Below are 23275 nucleotides of genomic sequence, written 5' to 3' on the forward strand. Positions count from 1 at the left end.
CAGAGGGCTGAGGAGGGGGTCCTTCTGCCCTAGCCAGGCTCCTGGGGCCTGGGGACCGAGAGGCCCCGCCCAGCTTTGCAGACCCAGTTATCCCTGGACTTTCCTCCTGGTCCCTCTGAGGGGACTGGAGACCCCCTCTCCCCGAGTTGGGGCCATTCAACCCCTTTCTACCTCTGTTTCCAGGAGGAAGGAGGGAATGACCTCTGACCCAAGGGACATTGAGGCCCACCAGGGATTCCTGAACCTCCTCCCCGGACCTGTGCTCCAGACCCCAGGACAGACGACTGGGAGCTGGGAGCAGGAGGAGGGGTAGGGGGTGGTCAGCAGCCACCACCTGGGGACACTCTTGAGTGGCAGGCAAGTGCCAGTGGCTCGGGGGGACCACCCCAACTCGGCCAGGCCCTGCCGCCCTTACCCACTTCCCAAACACAGGGCTCCCCAGAGTGCAGGGGCATCAGCCAACACACAGGGTGGGGCTCCTGGGTCAGCATAATAAAATCCGCTGCCTGGAGGGCTGCAGGGGTGGCTGCAACCCCGCCCCTGCCCGGGCCGGGTCGGCCCCACCCGGCCCTGGCTCAAGTCTGCTTGGCCTGCAGCATCTCGATGAGCAGGTTGTTGCGGGGCATCTCATTGCCCAGGTGCTTGTGGTACAGGTACTCCTTGGCCTGCGTGCTCAGCGCCCGCACCTCCACCAGGCACAGCAGCAGCTGCTGGAACTTGTCCCCGCGGTGCGGGTAGTGGCACAGGGTGTAGTCCAGCAGGGCGGCGTTGGCCTTCTCCTGGGCGTCCTTCGCCAGGCTGTGGTTGTTCAGGAACTTCACGTCTGCAAGGGAGGGGACGGCCCACCGCCGGAGGTCACGGGCACCGCCGTCACCAGCAGCCCCGTGACCGCCCAAGACTTGGGCACTGCCACCAGCAGCAGCAACAAAACGCAGCCGCAGCCCCCCTGTCCCACCACAGCACCGCCACCACCGTGGCTGACGAACACCATCACCCATCACTAATACTGACCCCCTGGCGTTTTCCCCAAATGTGGCCGCTGCTGCCTCCACCCACCAAACCTCAATCGCTCCTGTCACCAGCATCACCATCGTCACCGTAGTTGGACACTGCTACCTCAACTGTCACCAACACCAGCATCCCTGCAGTTACTACGAGCCCAGCCCCTGTCATCAACCACCCGACCGCAGTCACCTGTCACAGTCATTACTGCTGTTGTCATCACCACGGGTCACAGTGAAGACCTCCATCGTCCCCAAGACCATGCCCAAAGCCACCAGGTGGCTCCCTGGGCATGCTATTTAACCTCTCAAGTGCCCCATCTGTCAGATGCGGGGCAGGGGGTGACAATAGTGCCCACTCCACAGATGGGAGGATTCAGGGCGTCGATACGTGGAAGGTGCTTAGGAGAACAGCGTCCGGCACGTCGAGAAGCCCAGGATGTCAGTCACCAGTATTACTACCCCAACCCCCACCGCATCTGTGATCGACCCCATCCCCGCCCCCATCTCCACGGCCAAACCCGTACTGTCACTGTTGTCCCCATGGTGGTCACCACCAGCATCACCACCTGACCACGGCCACCACTGTCCCCACCACCAGAGAGATGCAGCATGGGTGGAAGGGTCCCGTCTCACAGCTGCGAGGTGAGTACGGTGGTGGCCTCCTCCTAGAGGGTGACAGGCACACCGTGGGTCTACCCGCTGACCGCCTAAGAGGCTCCAGCACTGCAAGGAGACTCTCCCACGGGGCCACAGGGACCATGGACGCTCGCAGTGGCAGTATTCATGGTGACGGGGAGGGGCCTGGGGGGCCACACAGTGGCCACACCCCACACAGTCCTATGGGTGGCAGTAATGGTGATGGCGCTAACACAGAGACAATGCCTGCATCTTTAAAAGCTGGAGGCTGAGTGGAAAAAAAACCAAAACGGGCAGATTCAGAACGAGGTCTATAAGGCAAAGATCTCTACATACATTTAAAGAGCTGTACACAAAGCAGGCGCGTTATGTAAGACCAGGGACAAATGCGGGAGGGGCCTGAGTTACACAGGAAGGGACGGCTGTCCGTGGGAGGGGACGGGGGTGGCTGGCTCCAAGTGGACCCACGGTCCTTCGTGCCATGGACAGGCGTGCGATTGATGCGCCCACCCCACACCCCAGGGAAAAGACAAAAAAATAAAATGTCTTTGGAGACAGATGGGGGTTCAAATCCCGGCCCCACCATGTAGGAGCAGTGGCCTGGGCCCGGCCCCTCCTGACCTGAAAGGCCCTCTTCCTCTAAGAAAGGGGCTGTGCCCACCTTGCAGGGGCAGGGGTGTGGGTGCAGAGGTCTACACAGGTGCCTGGGCCCCCACGGGTGCCCCACGAGGGTCAGCTTCTTGTTGCCCAAGTCCTCTTTCGGCTCCTGGGCAGTACCTGCAGCTGGTGCCCCGCCTGGAGGCTAAAGGTCAGCAGGAACCCACAGGATTGGTCCCCCACCCCCAAATCCTAGCCAGGACTCGCCTGGGATGTGGCGTCCAGTGGCTCAGAAAAGGGCTGTCCGCCTGTCCACTTCCCCTGGGCCCCCCTCTCCCCAAGCCCTGTTGCTGCGGGGGAGCTAGGAGCCCAGCGTGCGCAGCCCTTGGCCCTTCTAATCCCTCTTAACACCCAGTGCGCCGGGAGAGCTGTGCCCTCCTGGCAACCCTGATCCCTAGCCGCCCCCGAGCACCAAAGGAGGCCTGTGTTGTCCGAAGTGGGATTTAGGGAAACCTGAGCTGGGCCCGGGGGAAATGGCAGGACCTGGCCCCAGTCCTCCACCTCCGCTCCCAGCCCTCACCCTGCTTCGGTAAGTAAGCCAGGGTTATTTTCTTCCCTGCCTCCCCAGCATCGCCATTAGCTCATAAGTCCATCCCTTTTGTACCAAGAAAGAAGTCCCTCTTTGTCCACAGAAAGACAGCTTGGCAAAGGACGTACAAGCTGGGTTTCAGCCCCCTACTCGTCCCCTGTTCCCGGCCTGGGGCCCCTGTGCAGTGAGCAATCTGCCCAACTGCCCTCAGGCTGGCCGGCTCTGGACACACGCAAAGGCTGCAGGAAGTCCCCCCACGCAACCATCCCAATCGGGTGGTTGGCTCCATCCCAATCGCAACCTCTCTCCATCTTTACACTATTCCCTCTGCCTTCACCCCTGCCACTCCCAGGCTGGGCAATTCTCCTGACACTGTGTTCTGACAATTCACAATAGGAGGCTGGGGGTCCAGAGCAGGGTAGGGACCAGCTCAAGGGTGCGCAACAGTGAAGGGGCCCAGAGGAAATAGCTGGGGCCGAGGGGAGGACTGGCCAGGACGCTGCAGTAGAGGCAGGAGGGGGGTGGCGGCAGAAGGACCAGAGCCTGGGCTTTACCAGGATTTACTGTTCTCGGCAGCACTGGACCAGGGACAGCGGGGCGGGGCCAGGGGCTGGGGACAGAGGAGGCACAGCTTTCAGGGACAGCCCCCCTGTTAGCAGTTCCATGAGTCTCTTGGCTCTCCACAGACTGGAAGCACCCACTGTGCCCACAAGGGGAGCCCAGTCACTAACTGAGCCCCAACAACTACAGTGGAAGCGGCCCCTGTTTCCTGGGCTCCTGCCACACATCTTGCTCCCAGCTCAGTCGACCCGTGCAGACACCCAGGCAGGCAGCACAGTGCATCGCCCCCACCCCCATGCAGGGGCAGTGGGCGAGCCTGTGACACACAGTAGATGCCAGGGCCCTGATCAAAACCAGGTCTCTGGCTGGACGTGGCAACCTGGTGTTTCATCCAAGGCAGGGGTCCCGGTTTCCCCAGAAAGGCTACTCTGGACTCCCGACTCAACCTTGTGGTTCTCACCTTGTGGTTCTCAATCCTGCCCCTCCTCCCAGCACCCCTGTGCACCCGTTTAAAGGGACTATGTGACGACTGTGGGAGAGCAGGTGTGACAGAGCCAACACCCACAGAGCACCACGCCCTTCATCCACCCAATGCAGAGCAGGGCTCACACGCACCTAGACTCTCTTTTAGGGTGTCACGGGTTCAAATCCCAGCTCTACCACCAGATGGGCAAAGTCCTCGGCCAAAGTCCCTTCCCCTCCCAGGGCTTCAGTTTCCTGTGACCTCCGAAATGGGGCCAGATTAACATCTGCCTCACAAGGCACCCAAGAACTGGGCCTAATCTGTGTGCCCAGCCTTGGGCCCTGAGCTGCCGCAGCTTGGCAGTGGGCACCTTCCAGAAAAGCCTGCCGCGCCTCCGAGCCTGTGAGCTCCCAGCAATCCTGGTGGTGGGGAGGCGGGAGGGGGCTGGAAGCTGGCGCCCCCACCTCAGAGAGCAGCCCGCTAGCTCTGCGGAGCTGGGGGCCCCAGGTTCTCAGAAAAGCCCCCTTTTCACGGTTTAATTGAATATTTGAATAATCCTTTCATTCCGGCGAGGCATAAAGAATGTTGTCCCAATAGCGGTGACTCAGGCAGGCGCCCCCGCGCACAATGGCCCCTCGAGTGGGGCTGCTATTCAGGCTGCCTTTTGTTGGCGCGGAGCAGTGGGTAAATTGCAAACGCTTAAGGGAATGCTGCCGCCGCCGCCTCAATGGGAGTCAGGAAATCGAATGTTAGGTCGATCCATTAAGCTTCGATTAAGTCCTCTGCGGAACAATGCCCGCCGGGCCCATCTTCATAAACACCGTGATTGCCAGGAGAGAGGCACTAATTTTAATTAAACCTCCTTACCTGCCTCCTCGCCTGCCTGAGACGGCTATTTAGACACCAAATGGCACCCTTCTGCAGAGGCAGGCGAGAAGCAGGCGCTGAGTGGGCTGGAGGGCAGTGCGGTGGGGTGGGGGTGGGGGGGTGCGGGGGCAGGCCTCACATGGGTTCAGGCCACCCAGCCCAGGGAGGCCCTGCCGCTGGGGTGACGCCCAGCATGCCAACTGGAGGTCTATGAGCAAGTGGCCATCCTCTCTTAGCCCCAGGCCCCTTGGGGACCCAGGATTTGTGGTCTTGGGAAGAGCACCCCCCACTTCCAGACTCTGGGCAAATCTCCCTTCTAGTGCCCAAATTTCTCCACCTCACCCAGACCTCGGGCTGCACCTTGCGCCTCTCACCTCTCGAAGGGCTCTGGGCTGCCTGTAGCCAGCCTTTCCCAGCTGCAGCCTGAAGCACCTTCTGAAATGCAAACCCAATCTGGTTGCTCCCTGCTGGAAGGGTCAAGGTACTTGGCCTGGCATTCAAGGCCTTGCACGTGTCTCAGGTGGCCTCCTCCCTCACTGCTTTCTGTCCACTCAGGCAGGCCTGGGGCCCAGGGCCCTCTCCTCTCACATGCCAGCCTCCCTGGACTTTCTGGCCTGCTGGGCTAGATGCTCTCCCCCAGCCACCTCAGACCCCGAAGGCTAGGCACCATGCCGGCCACAGAGCGCGCAAGAAAGACAGAGACTGACTCGCTCATTCACTCGCTCTGCCCATTAACTTGTTCACTTGCTTGTTAGCTTCATAATGATGGTTATGATGAAGGCAATGCCGGCACACATTCCCATTAAATCCTCAGAGCAAGTTCAGGATTATTAAAATGGTCATTTCACAGATGGAGCCATAGAGGCTCGGAAAGGAAAGCGACTAGCTCAAGAGCGCACAGCCAGAGAGAGTCCAGATTTAGAATCTAGGTGGGCTGCACCTAGCCCCCATTCCTAACCACAGCCCCACCCTGCCTGGCATGGGTGCACACACACGCAGCCACTTTTACTCCCCCGTCCTACCCTGCCAGCCTGCTCCCGCCAAGCGCTGCAGGCTCCCGGGCTCTCGGGCCCCAGCTTCCTCCTCTGGAAAACAGGAGGAAGGCGGGTGTGAGGGGCAGGCACTCTTGGCTCCTTGCATGGCCCCTGGCCCAGGCCCAGGAAAGAGGGCTGGGCCCAGCTGTGCTGTCCTCTGTAAACCCCTAGGACGAGTCCTGGGTTGATCAGGGGCTGGAGGCCGGGCTGTGCTGGGCCTGGCCATCCCCCGGGGCCAGGGGCTTTGGGGGGAAGAGGGCTTGGGGGCCACAAAGCATGTGCCTCTGTCCCGGGTAGTCTAGAAAGCTGAGACCTGGTCCTGCTCTGTAGGGGGTGCCCCAGGACAGGTGGACCCTGAGACCAGGGGAAGCCTGGCTGGCAGCCTTCCCTCCACCCAACCCCCCAGAGTCCCCCTGGTGGCCTCTTGATGGTGGTCAGGTCACCTCACAAACCACCCAGACCGCCACAGAGCCTGCCCTCCAACACGATGGGCCCCAAGCACTTCCCATCAGTCTAAGACCCTCATCTCCCCTCTCCTGTCACCCCCCAGTCACACTCCGACTCTCCACAACGTGACACGCCAAAACCGCAAGCCTGTAGAAGCTCACAGTCTGCCCTTGTGTGACAACAAAGACACAAACACAGAGACACACGCACCCACCAAACTCCTGGAGTCCCCACATCCCCCACCACGGCCGTCCGGGCTTCACAGCAGCCCGTCCCCAGAGCCCGGCAGCTCCTAGACAGGGCCAGGAGGAGGGTAACCCTGGAGGCAGAGGGAGAAGGGGGCTTCCCCCCACTGGAGCAGCCTGGCCAGGGCCCCAGAGTCCCCTCCGAGGGCCTTAGGCTCCAGCTCCTAACTGGCTGCCCAAGATTCAGCCCCGAACCCCACCATGGTTGTCCCCAGCAAACTCTGCGGCCCCTTGGCTACCAGCCTATTGAGTCAGAAGACCCAGCCCAGGCACCCAGCCCCACAGCCACGGACTGAGTGCCATCAGCACTTCAAACTGCCCCTTCCCAGCCCGCTTCTGCCCCCCTGCTTCCCCAATTCCCTGCTCTCGGGCAGACTGTGGCTATGACGCCATCTGCCACAAAGACCAAGTCTCGACTGCTGCCCCCTCCCCACGTGATGAGGCCCTCATGGCCCTGTTCCAACCTTCCACTCCCCCCTACACCTCTGCTGGAAGATTCATCTCCCCAGCAAACTCCTGCTCGTCCTCCAAGACCCTGCACCTCCAAGTCCCTCTTCCAGGAAGCCTACCAGGCAGTCCTTGTTCCCCAGCCTGGGTTCCCCACCTCTCGGTCCCACCCTCACGGCACTGGCTCGAGGCCTCTCCCAGACTGGGAGCCACCTGAGAGCAAGGGACACCTCTGTGTTGGCAGCATCGCTGGGCACAGGGAGGACATTGACTAGAGATGGCTTACTGGATGAGGCAGGATGGGAGGAGGCTGTCCATTTTACTAATAATTCTCCTAATTTATATATTTTACAGCCATCTTAGGCTCATGTTTCTCTCCTCAAGAGAAGGCCAGCTCCTCAAACACAAGGATTTGGGTCTTTTTTTGTTCATTCCATCCCTGGTACCTTGCCCAGGGCAGTTGCTCAGCAAGTGTTTGTGGAATGCATGGATGAGTGAGTGAGTGGGCGAGGATGCCTGGGCCCTGGGGAGCTCATAGTCAGAATTTGGATGCCCCCCTCCACCCAGAGCAGGGAGTTGGGATTAAAAAGGGTTGCCAAGAGGAGACCAAGGAGGCTCCTGAAACCACACGGGCCTTTTCTGGAGGTGGTATAGGCACTTCTCTCGGGGCCTCAGCTGGGAATTCACCACCTTCTCTGAAGGGGTCCTCGTTTCATCATGGGCAAGACTTAGACCTGATCATGGCCTCTGAACTTTCAAACAGAGAAACTGGGGCCCAGGGAGGAAGCAACCCCCACTATATGAGCCAGGTCCCCTCACCAAGGGCCCCCAGCGCGTAGCTTCTCTTGGGGTCTCAGTGCCCACTCAGCTATCACCCCGCTGCCTGTGACTCACCGAGGCTGAAGAGGATGAGGAACTTGAGACAGACGAACTCCTGGCGGTCCAGCTGCAGCGCATGCATCTGCAGTGCGAGCTCCTGTGCCCGCAGCACCAGGCTGTGCAGCAGCGAGCCGGCCTGCGCGGCCACCGTGCTCAGCTCCACCTGGGTGGGCAGACAGGGGCTCAGGCAAGGCTGAGCGCAGCAAGGGCAGTGTCTCCCCAGGCCCCAGGAGCCCTTCCAGCCTCTACGCCCACCAGGGCCCAGGCTTGCCAGCCCCCCTCCCACGGCCCGCCAGAGCGGAGGGCCGCTGTAGCAGCAGCGTTGACACAGGGCAGGTGTGTGCGGAACGAGACTGAAGGGCCCGTCACATACAAAGACCTGCTGCCAGGCCCAGGGGCACATGCTGCTTCTGTGTTTGTGCGGTGTCTACAGCACACACTCCACCATGCTGGGCGTGGGGGCCACACGGGGCAAGTCTGCCTGGGTACGCGTGGAGGGGGCCACATCTCAGCTCACACTCACATACACTCCCAGGGTTGCCCACTGCTTTAAGAAGTGAGCACACACACACACACACGTATGGTCACATCAGGGCCACACAGATGGACACACGCCCAAGCATGTGTTCCCATGGACTTGGTGACAGGCAGATCTCGACAGTCACATGTGTAAGTGCCTGGAGGTATTTGCACAACAAAACACAGGCAAACACATACACACAGGCTGTTCTCATGGCCTCGAGACTTCGACCTGCATGTCAACATGGACCAACACACACACTCAGCGGCCTCAAAGTCATCCCTGGGACCAGCATTCCCCTGGCCCTGGACACCCAGGACACCTGGCCTGAGATGCCCAGAGTGAGAATTGAGGACAAGGACAGAAGAGCAGAGGGCCGAGGTGGACGTGGGGCTGGGGAGAGGGCCTCAGTCTCCCACCACCGCCCTGCACGGCTGGAACGTGGCAGTGGGAGTGTGTTCCCACTCCCACATTCCAGCCCATGTATGAGTGAGAACACATACATGGGCGTGTGTCCATCTGTGTTGCCCTGATGTGACCATACGTGTGTGTGTGTTCACTTCTTAAAGTGGGTGGGCAACCCTGGGAGTGTGAGTTGTGAGTTGACTGTGAATGTGAGTTGAGGTGTGGCCCCATCCACCGTACCCCACTATCCCCTCCCCCCTCCCCCCCTCCAGGATGCTCCACCCTCCACCAGGTGAGAGCCTTCTTCCTCCACCACCTCCACCTCCTCTCACAAGCAGGGGGCCCTCCTCCTGGAGTGGTGCCCCCCAGGTGCCCTGCATTCTGAGCAGTGGGAGGCCGCCTCGTGTCCTCCCTCCCATCCTGCCCCATCATGTGCCCCAGAAACCTGGCCACGTCCTTCCCCACTAGACACTGTCCCCTTGGCCCCCGCTCCGTTTCAGGAGTGTCTGAGCCCCAAGTTCCTGCCCTACCGCCCTAGGGGTGCTCAAGTCTGAGTGAGCCCTTTGGAGGCCAGACCCCTCCGTTCATTCAGATCCCTCCCGCTCGTTCATTCATCCGCTGGTTCACTCACTGAGGATTTAGGGCCTGCAGGGTCTTGCCCAGTCCGGCCCCTGGCAACCTCTCCAGCCTTACCTCTTACCTCTCCCCCCTCCACACACAGGGTCCCCCAAACCCACGGTCCAGCATACCAGTGGCTCCTGGTGGCTCAGGGGTTCTAAACGTCCCTCTCTGAGCCTTTCCCTACACTCCCTCCTTGGCCTGCGGTGGAGGTGGGCGGCCCCCAGCACCTTTTCACTACATGACCAAGACCCGGTGCCACCACCACCTCCTCCAAGGGTCTCTCCACCCTCTTAACATCCCTGAGCTGCTTCCCCCAGGCAGGGCTCCCAGGGGCAGCCTCCTCTCAAGGCCGTGGCCAGGGCTGACCAGAGGCAGGTCAGGCCGGTGGCTACCCCATGAACTTGGAGATCGGCCTGATAGTCAGGGTCCCCAGAACCAGGCCCGGAGAGGCCTGAGACCTCTCGCCTAGGATTCTGGGAGCGCAGGTGGGGTGGGGGCGGGGCACGGTGGGGCCGGTCACCTCCTGCCCGATGACCAGCAGGATGCTGTCCTCCTTGCCGTGTTGCATCTGGCGGTAGATGTGGTCAAACACTAGCAGCTCACTCCAGCAGTTCTGCAGCAGCGTCATCTGGTCGGCCACCTGCGAGGAAGCGTCACTCCGGGATCGCGTCCAGCATGGCTCAGCCAGGCGCCTTCCTCTTACCTCCCCCTCCTCCCGACTCTCAGTGCCAGTGGGGTATATGACTTGGGTAAACGGCTCAGCTTCCCTGTGCCCGCGCTGCCTATATGCCTACTTCGTCCAAGTGTGGTGGGGGTCTAGCAAAACAGTAACAGGGACCAGCTTCGGGCCCCAGCTCTGCCTCTTACAAGTTGTGTGACCTTAAGCAAGCCCCATGACCTCTCCGGGCCTCAGCATTCTCATCTGTAAAGCGGGCCAAGTCCTGGAAGGTGGCCTGGCACCCAGCACCCCATAAATGCTGGTCTCATTCCAATGCAAGGAAAGAGCATTATTAATTTGAACTTGTGCCCATTTGTCCTGTGGTCACCTCTCAAGCAGCTCCCATCACCTGAAAAGCCAGCCAGGAAGAGGAAACAGGGATATCCCTCAAGCAGGAACAGAAGAGTGACAGGAGCCAGACTCTGAGCCCTTGGGCTGCAGGCGGGGCACTCAGCAGAAGGGTGAGGACTGCCTGGGCAAGCTGCCCTCTGCTCTGGGCGATCGATGCCTTCAACACCGCAGGCTCGGTCACTCCTAACGGTGGGGCGTGGGACTCAAAACCGTGAGCCAGAGCCAGGAGGGTGGTAACAGAGCCAGGAGGTCCCCGAGAGACGCCCTGACCCAAACTCCTATTTTTCACACGAAGAATCTGCCACCCAGGGACAGTGAGGGCCCCTCCCAGGGTCACAGAGAAGCACAGCCAGCCCACGGCCACAGCCAGTACTCTCTGTCCACCACTCCTCATGGTGACAAACACTGAGCCTTCCTCGGGGTTCAGGCTACCGCTGGGCGCTGTAGGTCATCCGAGGAAGACACCATACAGACCCTAGCCCGTCTCTCAGCCTCTGCAAACAGCCTCCATCCACCCAGCAGGTACCCCCCCCGTCCCCCCCCCCCGGCACCTTCCTGGGTAAATGCGAACGCGACAGCCAGCTGCCGCCGTACCGCAGCAGGGCAGCCCCGTGAGGTCGGTGTGGCTCTTATCCCCACCGAAGGAGAGAGGGCAAGGAGCCCCCAGGTGTCAAGGGCTCTGCCCAGGGTCACACGGCTTCTTCTGGCTCCAGATGTGCGCTCTTAGCCACTAGGTGTGGCAAAGACGGGCCCTGGCCACCCCAGGTTTCATGGCACGCTCTTTACCGCCCCCCTGGGGCCCTCACCAGTGCTGCCTCCCTTCTGGGTGCCCTCACCATCCTCTGGGTGCAGCGCCTGCAACATCTGATGGTGCCTACTCATGCCTCTGCTTCCCCCAGGACAGGTGCCATCTGGGAAGGCAGGGCTGGGCCCCCAGAGGAGGGGCCCGTGAACAGTGGATGGACAAACCCGTGCTCCCCAAGACACGCACAAAGAGCACTGTGGAGCTACCCCTTAACCAGAGGCCAGAAGGGGCCAGGCCTAACGAACAGCTTTCTCCTCTGTGGGGTGGAAGCCCCTCCCGCTCTCTGCCGACCTCCTCTCCTGTCTCAGGCAGACAGGGAGAAAAATCGTGGACACAAAGCAAAGCCAGCAGCAGGACCCACAGGCTCCCTCCAGGCCTCTCCTGCCCACCCCTTCCCCAGCCCACACAACTGAGGGCAGGAGGGAGGGCCAGGCTCTGTGCCGCCCCAGCCTCCCGTCCTCCCCTCCTCACCCCATCGCCAGGCCCAGAACCCAGCCCCCTTCCTCTTCCCTGGCAGAAAGCTCTTCTGAGAGCCAGTTACTGTCAGAACAGCAACGGGGCCCCGGGGGTCAGCGGCAGCTCGCCCAGGGCCACAGGGGCCAGGGTGAGTCACAAAGACGCCTCTCCTCCGGCCACCTTATCTGTCCTCCGGAAGTGGCCAGTCCCCAGAGGGCTGGCAGGAAGCCTCCCAGTACGGTCTGTGGGGAGGGAGGCAAGGCTCAGAGACTGCCTGTGACTGGGCCGGGCCCAGCTCCGCCAGGACTCCTCACCCCTGCCCTATCACCATTTCGGCTCGTGTCCCAGATAAGAGAACAGAGGCTCTGCCCAGATGCGCCCCCACTGGGCTGGTCTTGGGAGGGGGGCCTGGGGACTGCTGGAGGCCCCGGCCCCGGAGTCCCAGTGGCCTACCTTGGGAGACGGGTTGGAGGCAGAGGAGGAGGGAGGACGTGCAGGGCTGGGCTCTGTCCCCCACCCAAGGGGGCCCTCGGGAGCAGACACCCGTGTGCCTGGATTGAAGGAACAGGGGGTGGGGAGAGGCAACAGTGAGAGGCAGGGGGGAGAATTAGGAGATAAGCAAGCTGAGCCTCGGGCAGAAAGCAGAAGGGGGTCACAGTGACCCGGCTGGCCAAGCCCTGGAGCAGACTCTGTGCCCAGACCTCAGCCCCCCGCAGCAGGGGCGGCCTTGCCCAGGGGGCTGACAGGGGCGGCAGGGGCAGCAGGGGCAAAGATGGGCGAGATGGTGGCAGAGCTTTGGCGCCCGGGGCCTTGTGTGTGATTTCCAACCCGGCCACACACCTTTCTCTACCCTAATTTCCTGCTCCGGGAAATGCGAAAGATAAATCCTCCCTCTTTGGGTTAGAGAAAACGCATGGACTCAGTGACATCATCGTGAAGAGCTCTGTGGACCAGGGCTGGCTCTCTCCTGGGGACAGGGCCCCGGCCTGGGTTCCCGCCGCCCCAGCCAAGCAATCTTTCCTGCCAGACTTTGTACTCCCTCTCTCCCTGGACAGACAGATGGACACATAAAGACACCAAAGCCCAAGACACTTGCCACACAGATGAGCACACACACGCACACACTTCTTTTTTTATTTAGAAGGAAACCAGAGGGCCGCTACCACCAGCCTCTCTCCACGGAAAAGCAGGCGGCTCAGAGGCTCACTGGACCCAAGAGGGCAGGTTTTTTCCTTCCATAAGTTTCCCTCTCAGCGAAAGGTCCCTCCTCTCCCCAGTCCTCCCCGCTGCCCCGGGGAACAAGGACATTTGCTATGCGGGCCCTGGGGTCCCTCCTCAGCCTGGCTGGCCCGCCCAGCCCACCAGCCGCCCATCACTCCCGCTGTCTGCCACAAATCTCCCCAGAGCCTTGACTCCTCACGGCCTGCCTCGGAGACGGGGTATTTATGGTCGGGGTATTTATGGTCGAGGAGCTGACCTCCCTCCCGGCAGGCCCCCCTTCGGAGTCCCCTGGGATCGGCCGAAGGCCAGCAGGCTCTGCAACTCTGCAGTGGTCGGCAGGCCCAGTGGTTGGCAGGCCCGGCGTCTGTCAGCCCAGAACTGACAGGGTTACTGCCACTTACATGAAACCATATATCTGAGCAGTTAGATCTGTTGCCACTCAGGGGCCTCGGAGCTGGATGTCAAGATGGGTCATTAGGCACTCGTGGCCCCACCTACCCCTCCCTGATTCCTATCTGTCATCCCCCCGCCTGTCCTTCCTGGGAACTGGAGGACAGGACCGCCTGGGCCTGCACGCTGCCCCGCGCTGAGCAGCAGGTACAGGCGGCGTTCTGCTACCCAACAGGGAGGAAGTTGCTTTATAAACCCAGGGCCACATGGGCCCCATTTCTCCCAGAGTCCTCCGTTTTCTCAGTCCTTCTAGCCAGGCCTGCACACCCCCTGCTGGGGTAGCTTAAGTCACAGAGCAGCAGACGAGCGGTGAGGAAGGGAGCTGCTCCCGTGCTAAATCCTTTACCTGCCTGGCTCACTGGGTCCTTACCACGGCCCTGTGCGGGGGGCGTGGGGAGGGGGCTGCATTAGTTCAGCCTCCCCCCGCCCGCTCCCCCCACCCCCCCACCCCCGTCTAAGGGAACGAGCTCAGAGGAGTGAGGTGACTTGCCCAAAGTCACGCACCTGGGAAGTGGCAGAGCTGGAACCTGAACACAGTCTGCTCTGATTCTGGTCTTTGCTGTCAAGTCTGGTGCCACTGTCCGATCTGACATGCCACTGTCTGATCTGACATGGCGCGAAGTGTGAGGTGGACAAATGGAGGCAGAGAGACCACTATGCTAGGAGACCGGATAGAGGGGGAGAGCCCCCAAAGAGCACCCTGAGCCCCCACATCTCAGCCCCTGGAATCCCCAACAGCTTACCAAAGACCCCAGGCCTCCTGCTGGCCATCAAGGCAGCAGCTGCACAGAGAGCTGAGTGGGCCGCCGGGAAGAGGGTGCGGGGCCCCAGGCAGTCGGGTCGGCTGTCCATCACCGGCTGCCAGAGGCCCCCCTCCTGGTCCTAGGTCTGCTTCTGCCCCTGCCAACCTCTCCGGCCCCGCCCCAGAGGGCCACCTGAGCTCCCGGACACACGCTGCCTCCCCACACCTCCGGGCCTTCACCTGCGCTCGTCCCACTTCCTGAAATGCCTCAGCCTTCGCACACGGCTTTCTGGAAAGGCAGGGAGCAAAGAAACCTGCTCCAACTTCCTTAGAGAGGGTCCAACCGACTCCAGTGTTCCCAGTGCCCAGCCAAGGGCCGCCTGACTCTCAGAGATAGGGAGCCCCCGTTGTGTCTGCTAAAGTGCATCATGCCTGCAGGTGGGGGGTGGTGAATGGTCAGCCCAAAGGGAGAACAGGTCACTTAGCACCGCTGCCACTTCTCTGCCTCCCCACCTGTGGGCGGTGGACCAGTGGGAAGGAGGGTCCTCGCGGCCTGTGAGAGGCCCTCTAGGGGCTGGGCTGGTACTTATCCGAAAGGCTCCTTTACAGAGGGTGGTGGCTGCGGTTCATATTCCTGGGCTCAATTCAGAGACTCTGGGAAGGGGAAGCAGGAAGGTTTGGACCACAGAGAAACCAGAAGCAGGAAAAAACACTCAGCGAAGCTGGGACAAAAGCCCTTCCCATCCTGCGTGAAAAACCCCGAGAGACTAGGAAGGCAGCCAGAGGAAGTGCCCCGCCCCTGGATCCGCCCCCTCCCCTGGTTCTGGGAGGCCGGACGCTCTTCTCCTTCTCCCCTCCGCACAGGGGGATCACGGGGAGTCTATGGCGACCAACCCAACGGCACTGAGATCCTCATCCCCACCAGGGCCTCCAGCCATGAGTAGAAGGCAGATGGGGTTGTTCAGGGCCCTGTCTCTTGTCCCATCCATGACGGCAGCCACAAGAGGACGCAGGGGTGAAAAGGCCCACTCATGACACATGGCATATGCCCAAGCCTCAGCCAAGACAGGCCCTCTACAACAGAACCGGGGGCCATCCCCGCCAATTCCTGACTCCCAGATGACCCCAGGCCCCCAGTTCCATGATGCCTCAAGGGCTCAGTGCCCATCCCCACCTGATTCTCCCGTGTCCAGCCCAGCAGGCAGTGCCCCCGGCCCATCCGGCCACCTGCCCCAGAGGAAGCCCAGGCCCGAGTGGCGTCAGCACTGACAATGCTGCTCAAGGCTGCGGTGACCCCGGCGGGGGGCAGCAGGCCCCGCTGTTTACGCCCAGCCTGGAACAGCCAGTGGTGCTGGCCGGGGAAGGGCGAACTTCGGTGGGCAGAGACTAAAGACTGCCGGCATCCAGGCCAGGGAAGACGCACCTTGGCCTGGCTTGGAGTGCCTCTGAGGGCAGCAGAGTGCCCTGGTCACAGGGAGCCGAGGTCCTAGGGGGGTGGCTGCCAGGCCATGGGCCCTGAAGTCACGAGGCAGGATGACTGGGAAGTTCCTCCTGTCGGGCTTCAGTGTCACCTGCTGCTTTAGCTGCAGGCCCCTCAGCCTCGGGGGAAGGCCTCGCTGTAGCGCAGAACCGACCTCAACTGGAGGATCCGGGGCAGGCCCTGCAACCCCCGCACCTGCCCTCCCACCCTGCTCCCCCCACACACAGACACGCAGACACGCAGACACGCGCATGGCACCAACCATCGTGCCCAAGACAGTCAGAGGCAGTAAGACCCTGTGCCTCGGCTGGATGGAGAAGACCCAGAAGCTTTCCAAACTCAGACATGAAGACTCTCATCTGTGGCATTTGAGGCTGGCAGGGCTCGGCCGCCTCCCCACATGGAATGACAGGAAGGGCTGGACCCTTTACCTGACATCGGGCTGGGGCAGCCAGAGACCGTGTCCCAAGAACTCAGCTAGTCCTCTGGGGGCCCAGGTACTCAAAGAAGTACCTATAGAGACCCTAAGAGAAACAGGGACAAAACGGGCTGGAGAAACACAGACAAGCAGAGAGACAGCACACTAAGCGAAGCGAGAGGGAGAAAGGGAGGCAGAGGTGCAAGAAGCAGAGGCTGTGAGAGACAGAGACTCAGGAACGGGGAGGGGGTATAAATGAGCAGGGAGGTAAGGAAGGCTGCAATGGGCCGGAGGCACTCCTCAGCGTCTCCCTGTCCCCAGGCAGTGCCTAAAGCCCGTGGGCAGCCTGGGCCCACCTGGGGAGTGACTGAGATTGAGGCCTGGGCAGCCCAAAGGACACCCCAGACCCAGCTGCCAGACAGGTGGGAGGAGGGACTCACCTCCAGCTCCTTGAAGACCATGCACCTGCGTGCCCAGTCCACGATGGAGATGAAGGTCTGGTCAGCCATCCTGCACAGGAGGTTGAAGGGTGCAGGCTGGTCGGAGCGGCCTTTGGCAGGCTCCTGCAGGCAGCCCAGGATGCGCGCCCGCACCTGGTCTTCGTCTGGCTCCAGCTGCAGTAGCTGCAGGATGAGCTCAGGCACGCCAGGCCCTCCAGAGAAAGGCTCCGGGTAGCCATAGGGTGGCCCAGGCTGTGGTGGGCTGGCATAGGGCTCTGGGTACTCGGACTTGATGGCCCGGCCAGGGAAGGTGGGATAGAGGTAGCCGGCCAGGGGCCCGTGGGCACCAGGCATGGCCATGGGCAGTGCTGGGGCCCCGAAGTCACCCAGTGGCCCAGCAGGTGGACCAGAGGCCAGGCCCTTGGGCTCTGGCGCATGCAGACTGGGGGTTAGCATGTAGTCCGGTGGGGGAGGAGGCGGTGGGAGCACCCCCACGGGGGGGCCTGTCTCCATCTTGAAGCCATTGGCTCGAATCTGTGCCTTCTTCTGCTGCTTCAGGGCCCGATCTCGCTTGTACATGGGCCCGAACTTGTTCCGGCCACCCCGCATGCGGTCAGCGCGTACAGCTGTGGGCACAGGTGAGGGTCAGCGCCCCCCTCCAAGCCACCCCACTCACAGAGCTTTCCCAAACAGTTCTGACTGTGTCACTCCCCAGCGCAACCCCCTTTCACAGCTCCCTCTGCCTGCAGGTAACGTCAGTCACCTTAGTGCTGCACTCAAGGCCCTGCTTACCTTTCTGGGTTGTCCCTCACAAACCCTCTGTTCTTTCTACCCCAATTACCCACCTCTCTGTTCCGCAACCTGGCACTCCTCCCACGCTCCCTTTAATATTCCTTTTGCCTCAAACCCCTTCCTTCTCTTCTGCCTGATGAACACCCAGCCCTCAGGTCACTGCCTCCATGAAGCATTCCTAGATTCTCTCAGGTGGAGGCCACTGTCCTAGCCCCAGATGTCCTGCCTCTTGCCCACTTTCATCCTGCTGAGAGGTATCATGCCAGGTGACCCAGTCTGAGAGCTCCTAGAAGCTCAGTCTGGGTTCAGATGCCCAGTCCAGGGCCCAGCAAGGAGATGGTGACAGGAAGTAGTAGACCCTGGACAACTTTGTTCATAGCTGGGTCCCAGTGTCCAGCTGGTTACTGACTGACCGGGTGACTCTGGCAAACCCCCGTTGCAAAATGACTCCCATTCAGGCTGCCTCAGGCTCTGTGATGGGGGAAAAGTCCTCCCTTGCTGAGCAGATGTCCTTCTGCCTAGCCAAGAATATGTCACTAGACAGACCCAAATGTTGCAGCTCTGCTGCTATAGCATGGCCCTGGCCTCTCCTCAGACCGGGAGCCCAGCCTGGGCTCTGGGAGAAGAGAGAGAGTAGGAGGCGCAGAGCAGTGCTCAGCAAGGGACGGAGCTTGGGGGCCCACCCAGCTCTCCCTCCTGCTATGGGGGTGGGCAGCTCTGCTCCCAGACATTAGGCCCCACCAGCGGTTTCTGCTGCTCACAACAACCAGCTCTGCTGGCCACCGAGGGCCTGGATCTGGGGACACGGAATCTGGGGACAGGATGGGAGACCTTCCATCAGGAGCCCTTCCCTCTAGGTGGCAGGACTGTGGCCTGCAGCTCTGAGTCACCAGGGGTCTTCTGGGTTAGAAAAAACCTAAGCCAGCAGCTGCCTGCTCCTGCGCAGCCCAGCTGGGGCCAGCAGAGTGGGAGCCTGTGACGTCCACCCTCAAAGAGCTTGAGTCCTTCCTGCTGAACCGTCTTTGCTCCTCCTGTGGGCTTTGAGCTGGGGGGTGGGGGTGGGGAGGCAAGGATGGGCCTGGGTTCTCTGGAGGTGATGGCCACCCCCTCCCCAGCTCTCTCAGGGTCTGGCTCAAAACGCAGTGGGAAGGAATCTCACCCTCTGAGTGAATGGACTGAGTGAATCCTTTGCACGGATAGAGAGATGAACAGAGCAGGAGGCTGGATGAGTGAGGGCTGGCCTGGGACCGCAGACCGGGAATAACATAAAGAACGGTGGTGATGACGGTAATGGCTAACCGGCTGAGCACTGACTACAGCCAGGCACGGAACCAGGAGCTATTCACTCAATTCTCACACTAACTCAAGGGGAAGGTGCTGCGGTAAGCCCATTGGCAGAGGGGGGATCTGCAGCTCAGAGAGGTTAAGGAACCTGCCTAATGTCGCCCAGCCCGTCCGTGGCTGCACTGGGACACCGACTCCGGCCGAAGCATTGAAAGCGCTGGCTCTGGCCCGCGTTGAGTGTCAGTAGGGGTGTTGCGGAACTTTCCTCAGACGGGGCAGCTCTGGGAAGCTCTGCCCTGTGTGCTCTGCCCTCTCAGGGGCGGGGGAAAGGCTCATTTCCCTGGGGGCCACGTTCAGGCGCTTCTTAACGCAGCTCTGGCGGGTCCTGCGCACATCCCTGCCTGGTCCTGAGCAAGGCCAACTCTTACCCCTTCCTGAAGAGGGCGGCTCTGCGATCACATGAGGGGCCGCAGTCGCTGGGCCCCAGAAACTTTAAGAAGGCCAGCGGCGCCCTCCCCTCGCCCCCTCTTCCATCCCACCCCACCGGCTTGGCCCCGAGGGCAGGGGCCTGAGGCTGGCGGCGCGCGCACCTTCCAGGCGCATCCCCACGGTCAGGCACTTCTGGAAGCGGCAGAAGGGACAGCGCTTGCGCTGCGTCTTGTCGATCTTGCAGCTCTGGCTCTCGGTGCACGTGTAGTGCTTGTTGTTCTGCACCGTGCGCTTGAAGAAGCCCTGGGGGGCGGGGAGGGGAATGAGCGCAGACGGGGCCCGAGCCCTCTCTACCTCCCTGAGGGGCTTTGCCCCGCGTACCCCGGCCCCCCAGCACTTGCCAGCACGCCACGCGCTTTCCCCTGCCCGCCAGCCGCCCCGCTCACCTTGCAGCTCTCGCATGTGAGCAGCCCGTAGTGGTAGCCTGACACCTTGTCCCCGCACACAGGGCACAGCTCGTCCAGGTCCTCGTCGTACGAATAGTCCATGCCCGCGGCGTCCGCCTGAGGAGGGAGGAGGGGGTCAGCGCGGGCAGGACCGCGACCGGCATCGCGACACACCTGGTCCCAGAGGTCCCAGGGCAACGCAGCCGCGCCCCGCCCCCGGCCCCCACCTCGTGCCCGGCCCCTGTCACCCAGGACGGCACCCTGGGCAAGGCCGCCCGAGGCAGGCCCCCATTCGAGCCCCGTGCGCCGCCCGCCCCCGCCTCTTGCCGGGTCCCCGCGCCCGCCCCCTACTCCTCGTCCTTCCCGGGGGCTCCTCGGGCGCTGCCCCGGCGGGGCCCCAGCCCGGACCCGAGGATTCGACGCGCTTCGAGCCGGATTCGTTTGTCTGAGAACAAAACCCCGATTCTAAGAAAACGAGATGGGCTGGGCCGCGAGGGAGACGCCAGTGAACCCGGTTGGAGTGGCTCCCGGGTGTTCTGGGACTCGGCAGGGACAAGGGACACAGAGACGAAGTCTGAGCGAGACAGAGAGATGGGCAGAAACGACAGCGACAGACACGGCTGGCGATGCGGGACGAGAACGTACCCGAGCCGACAGACGCGACAATCCGAGTGCCAGGCACACAGTGAGGCCGAGGCCGAGAGGACCCGGGGAGACGAGAAACACGGAGAGAAAGATGGAGAGACGGAGACGGTGAGAGGACGAAAAAGCGAGCGATCAGACACCGAGAGGCAGAGGCCAGCGGAGGAAACCTGAGAGGGACGGACGCAGCAGCGGAGACGCCGTGGTCGCCGAGACGGAGCGAGACGGCGACAGAAACCTGGCGAGAAGGAGGCGCCCGGCCAGGGTGTCGGGACGCGGAGCCGCGCGGAAGCTCCCCCGGACGGGGGTCCCCCGAGGGGTCGAACCCGGACAGGGGCTTGAGCCCGAGGGGTCGGCAAACGTCGGTGCCTGAGACCGAGGGCCCCGTGGGGGACAGACAAAGCCCGAGGCAGAGACGGCGACGGGAGGCGCAGCCGGTGCCGCGGAGCCCCAGACGTCGGGCGGACGGACGCGGAGAGGGCGCCGCGGGGACGGCGGGCGCAGCGCAGGGAGCCGCAAGCCGGGCGGCGGGCAGAGACCTCGGGCGGAGAGTCCGAGCCCCGAGGCGTGAAGGGCGCAGAGCCCAGGCCGGGAAGCGCGAAGGGGCGCCCACCTGGCGGCTCCTGCGAGCAGCAGCGTCCGCGTCCCACCCGCGCGGAGCCCCGCACCTCCCGGCCGCGCCGCCGGCGACGAGCCGCACCCGGGCGCAGCGCCGCCCGCCCGCGATGACGGCCGCTCGGGGCTCGGGCGCTCCCCCCACCCGCGCCTCCCCGCCCCCGCCGCCTCCGGGGCCGCCCCGCCGCGCACCTGGGACCCGGGCCCCTCGGCAGCCAGTGCGCGCCACGCGAACCCGCCGCGCCCGGCCCGGGGCTGGCCCTTCTATACTGGCGCGTGCGGTATCCGGGGGCGGAGGGCCGGCCGAGTCCTCCCCACCCCGGGCCGGGATCGCTCCCTCCCCCGCCGCCTCTGCCGGCTCGCGCCTTCACCCCCATCCTCTGCCCCTCCCGCCCCGGCCTGTCCCCCGGAGCCCGCGCGCCCCGGAATCCAGGCAGGTGCTGGGCGCCTGGGAGCCTCGTGCCAACCGCCGGTGGTGGGAGAAGGGGGCCCCTGCTCGTCCACCCGGCTTAGTGGTGGCGAGGGCCACGCCGGGGGCGCCGGCCGTTGTGTCGTGGGACGTGGGTAAGGGCGAGCGCGGGGGCCGTGGCCACGGCAGGGGATCGAGGCGACAAACTAGGTTCTCGCCGGGACCTGCCGCATTTCTCACTGAAGACGGAAGCAGACCCCACTCCGCCTCCGGCGCTCAGTTTCCTCATCTGTGAAATGGGACTAATGAGTGGCCTTCCCCGAGGGGCGGTCGTTGGTATGAACGGAAGTGGAGTTGACAAAGCCCACGCTTGAACTGGGAAGCGACCGCTAGTATCCAGCGAGGAGACCTGAGCAAACCCTTTCTCCTCCTCGGGCCTCAGTTTTCTCGGCTGGAAGTGGGGAGCTTAGTTATCCCACCCCGCGAATTTTCCGAGGGGTAGGGAGCACCCGAAGCCACCGAGAGTGCGGGAGCTGGTGGCTCAGACCCTGAGGTGCAAGGAACGGTCCCGCTCTGGAGCCGCGCCCGTACCGGGCTGGGGGGGTGGTGGGGAGGGAGCGCCCCGCAGCCCTAGGGACAAAGGCGTCCCCTGGCCGCGCCCGGCTGAGCTGTCGCTCCCGGCTGGGGAACGCCGTGGTCACTCTCGGTTTTTCAGATGGAAGATTTGAGGAAGGAGCCGTCTCGCCACCCGCCCCCGCCCCCTCGGTCGCCTAGGGTCCCAGAAAGTGTTGCGAGCAACGAGGCAGAAAAGCCGCGATCTTGAAGCCCAGAAACAGGCCAGTCCTGCGCCGCTGCCACCGAAAGGCCGCGATCCGGAGGCTCAAACCCTCGGCGGCCTGCGTCTGGGCCCCCGGGCCGAGGCTTCCCGCTGCAGCTCCAGCTGGCGCCTGGGTCCTGCGAGCCGGGGCCTGGAGACCCCGCGCAGACCGCTTCTTTCTCGCTCACCACGCCGGGACGAAGGGCAGAATCTGCAGCCGACTTGCTGTGCAAGCTCGGGCAGGTCACTTCGCTTCTCTGAGCCTCAGTTTCTCGTGCATGAAACGGAAAAGATCGGCCTTATAGAAGGGGTTCAGCAGTTTCCATGCGATTCCGTGGGTGAATCTTGGTAAGGAGGAAGGAGAGAGAACCAGAGCCCCAGTTGGCTGCAGAACCCCCCATCTCAAGTCCTAGAAAGAACCGCATTTACCAGAGCTAGAGGGGGAGTGAGGGGCCACTGCCTCTGAACAGCTCCCCATCAGGGAGGGGCCCTCAGAAAGTGGGAAACGGGGAGGGGTATTCCTCTGCAGGGGAGTGAGGCGAATGAGGGGGAAGGCTGGGCTGGGGGGGCGGTCAGAGTCGACCTCTCTAGGGTAGAGCCCCCTGGGGTCTCCTGGACATTGTTGAGAAAGACCTAGGCTGTGTAAGTACAGCCTGGGCTCCCGGGGGTAGGCAGGCAGGTCGGGGGGGGGTTGCTCCAAGCTAGTCCCCCACTTCTCCCTCCAGCTTGACCCACCTCTTCCGGGGAATTTCTTGGGCTGAGCTTCCAGGCCCCATTGCACCCACCCCTCAGTCCCAGGTTCCAGCCCACGTGGGGAACCACAGCTCCTCAGCAGCCTGCTCAGGGAAGCAACACTGACCTGGCCCAGCCGCAGACCCCAGACTGACAGACGGATACTGGAGACAGACATGCAAACCCATACGGGTCTCCGAGACACCCACCAAGGCAACACAGACATGCAGGCTGGGAGACTCGGTGACCAGGGATATATTAGCAAACTGCTAGACTTGAGCCAGCACAGCCCTGGGGACACTGGCCACAGATCAACAACAGTGACCCCCTGGGTGCCTGTCCCCCCAGAGGCCTAGCTCCTCCCACCAGCCACCTCGGGAGGGAAAAAGAGGGAGTAGCAAGCTGGGAGGGCAGGTCTGGGGAGATCCCTGGCCCCTTCTCTGCCCAGAGCAGTGGGCACCAGCCACGCAGCAGAGCAGGCAGTGGCCGGGCCGGGCCGCAGGGCGGCACTGAGGCGGGAGGCTGGCCGTTAGAGGCCTGGGCCCAGGCCTTCACTTACGGAACGGAAGGCGAGCTCTCGCACCAGATGAGGGTGGACAGTGGGTACCGGGGGTCCAGAGGGTGGCTCTGGCGGCCCAAGTGGGGCAGTGGTGACCGTGGGCACACGGGAACTCCTTCACGCCACGGCAGCGGCGGGCGGACAGTAGGCTGGC

General features: G+C 62.7%; 1 protein-coding gene across 3 annotated transcripts; it reads right to left on the bottom strand.

Annotated features, from left to right (window-relative positions):
• Positions 1-101: 101 nt before the first annotated feature.
• On the bottom strand, positions 102-23275 carry NR5A1 (nuclear receptor subfamily 5 group A member 1). 3 transcript variants are annotated; one of them, XM_037036757.1, is made up of 8 exons: positions 23122-23275; positions 22019-22174; positions 19348-19464; positions 19063-19204; positions 16397-17022; positions 9836-9955; positions 7785-7932; positions 102-823 (listed from the first exon to the last, which is right to left on the bottom strand). In XM_037036757.1, exons 3-8 carry the CDS (start codon positions 19447-19449, stop codon positions 576-578), a joined length of 1386 nt encoding a protein of 461 aa, XP_036892652.1. In that variant the 5' UTR covers positions 19450-19464; positions 22019-22174; positions 23122-23275; the 3' UTR covers positions 102-575. The 3 variants fall into 3 exon arrangements, with proteins under 3 accessions (XP_036892652.1, XP_036892651.1, XP_036892653.1); XM_037036756.1 differs by lacking the exon at positions 22019-22174; XM_037036758.1 differs by lacking the exons at positions 22019-22174; positions 23122-23275 and adding an exon at positions 20797-20853.

This window comes from Sturnira hondurensis, unplaced genomic scaffold, assembly GCF_014824575.4.
Source record: "Sturnira hondurensis isolate 20B ecotype Veracruz unplaced genomic scaffold, ASM1482457v3 Scaffold0022908, whole genome shotgun sequence".
Classification (NCBI taxonomy): domain Eukaryota; kingdom Metazoa; phylum Chordata; class Mammalia; order Chiroptera; family Phyllostomidae; genus Sturnira; species Sturnira hondurensis.

Excerpts from the sequence above, each read along its gene's own strand:
- NR5A1 (XM_037036756.1), bottom strand. The coding sequence starts at position 19,449 with ATGGACTATTCGTACGACGAGGACCTGGACGAGCTGTGCCCTGTGTGC. Across the intron at positions 7,933-9,835 it reads TGCTGGTCATCGGGCAGGAG|GTGGAGCTGAGCACGGTGGC; the intron begins GTGACCGGCCCC and ends CTGCCCACCCAG. Across the intron at positions 824-7,784 it reads CCTCATCCTCTTCAGCCTCG|ACGTGAAGTTCCTGAACAAC; the intron begins GTGAGTCACAGG and ends CCTCCCTTGCAG.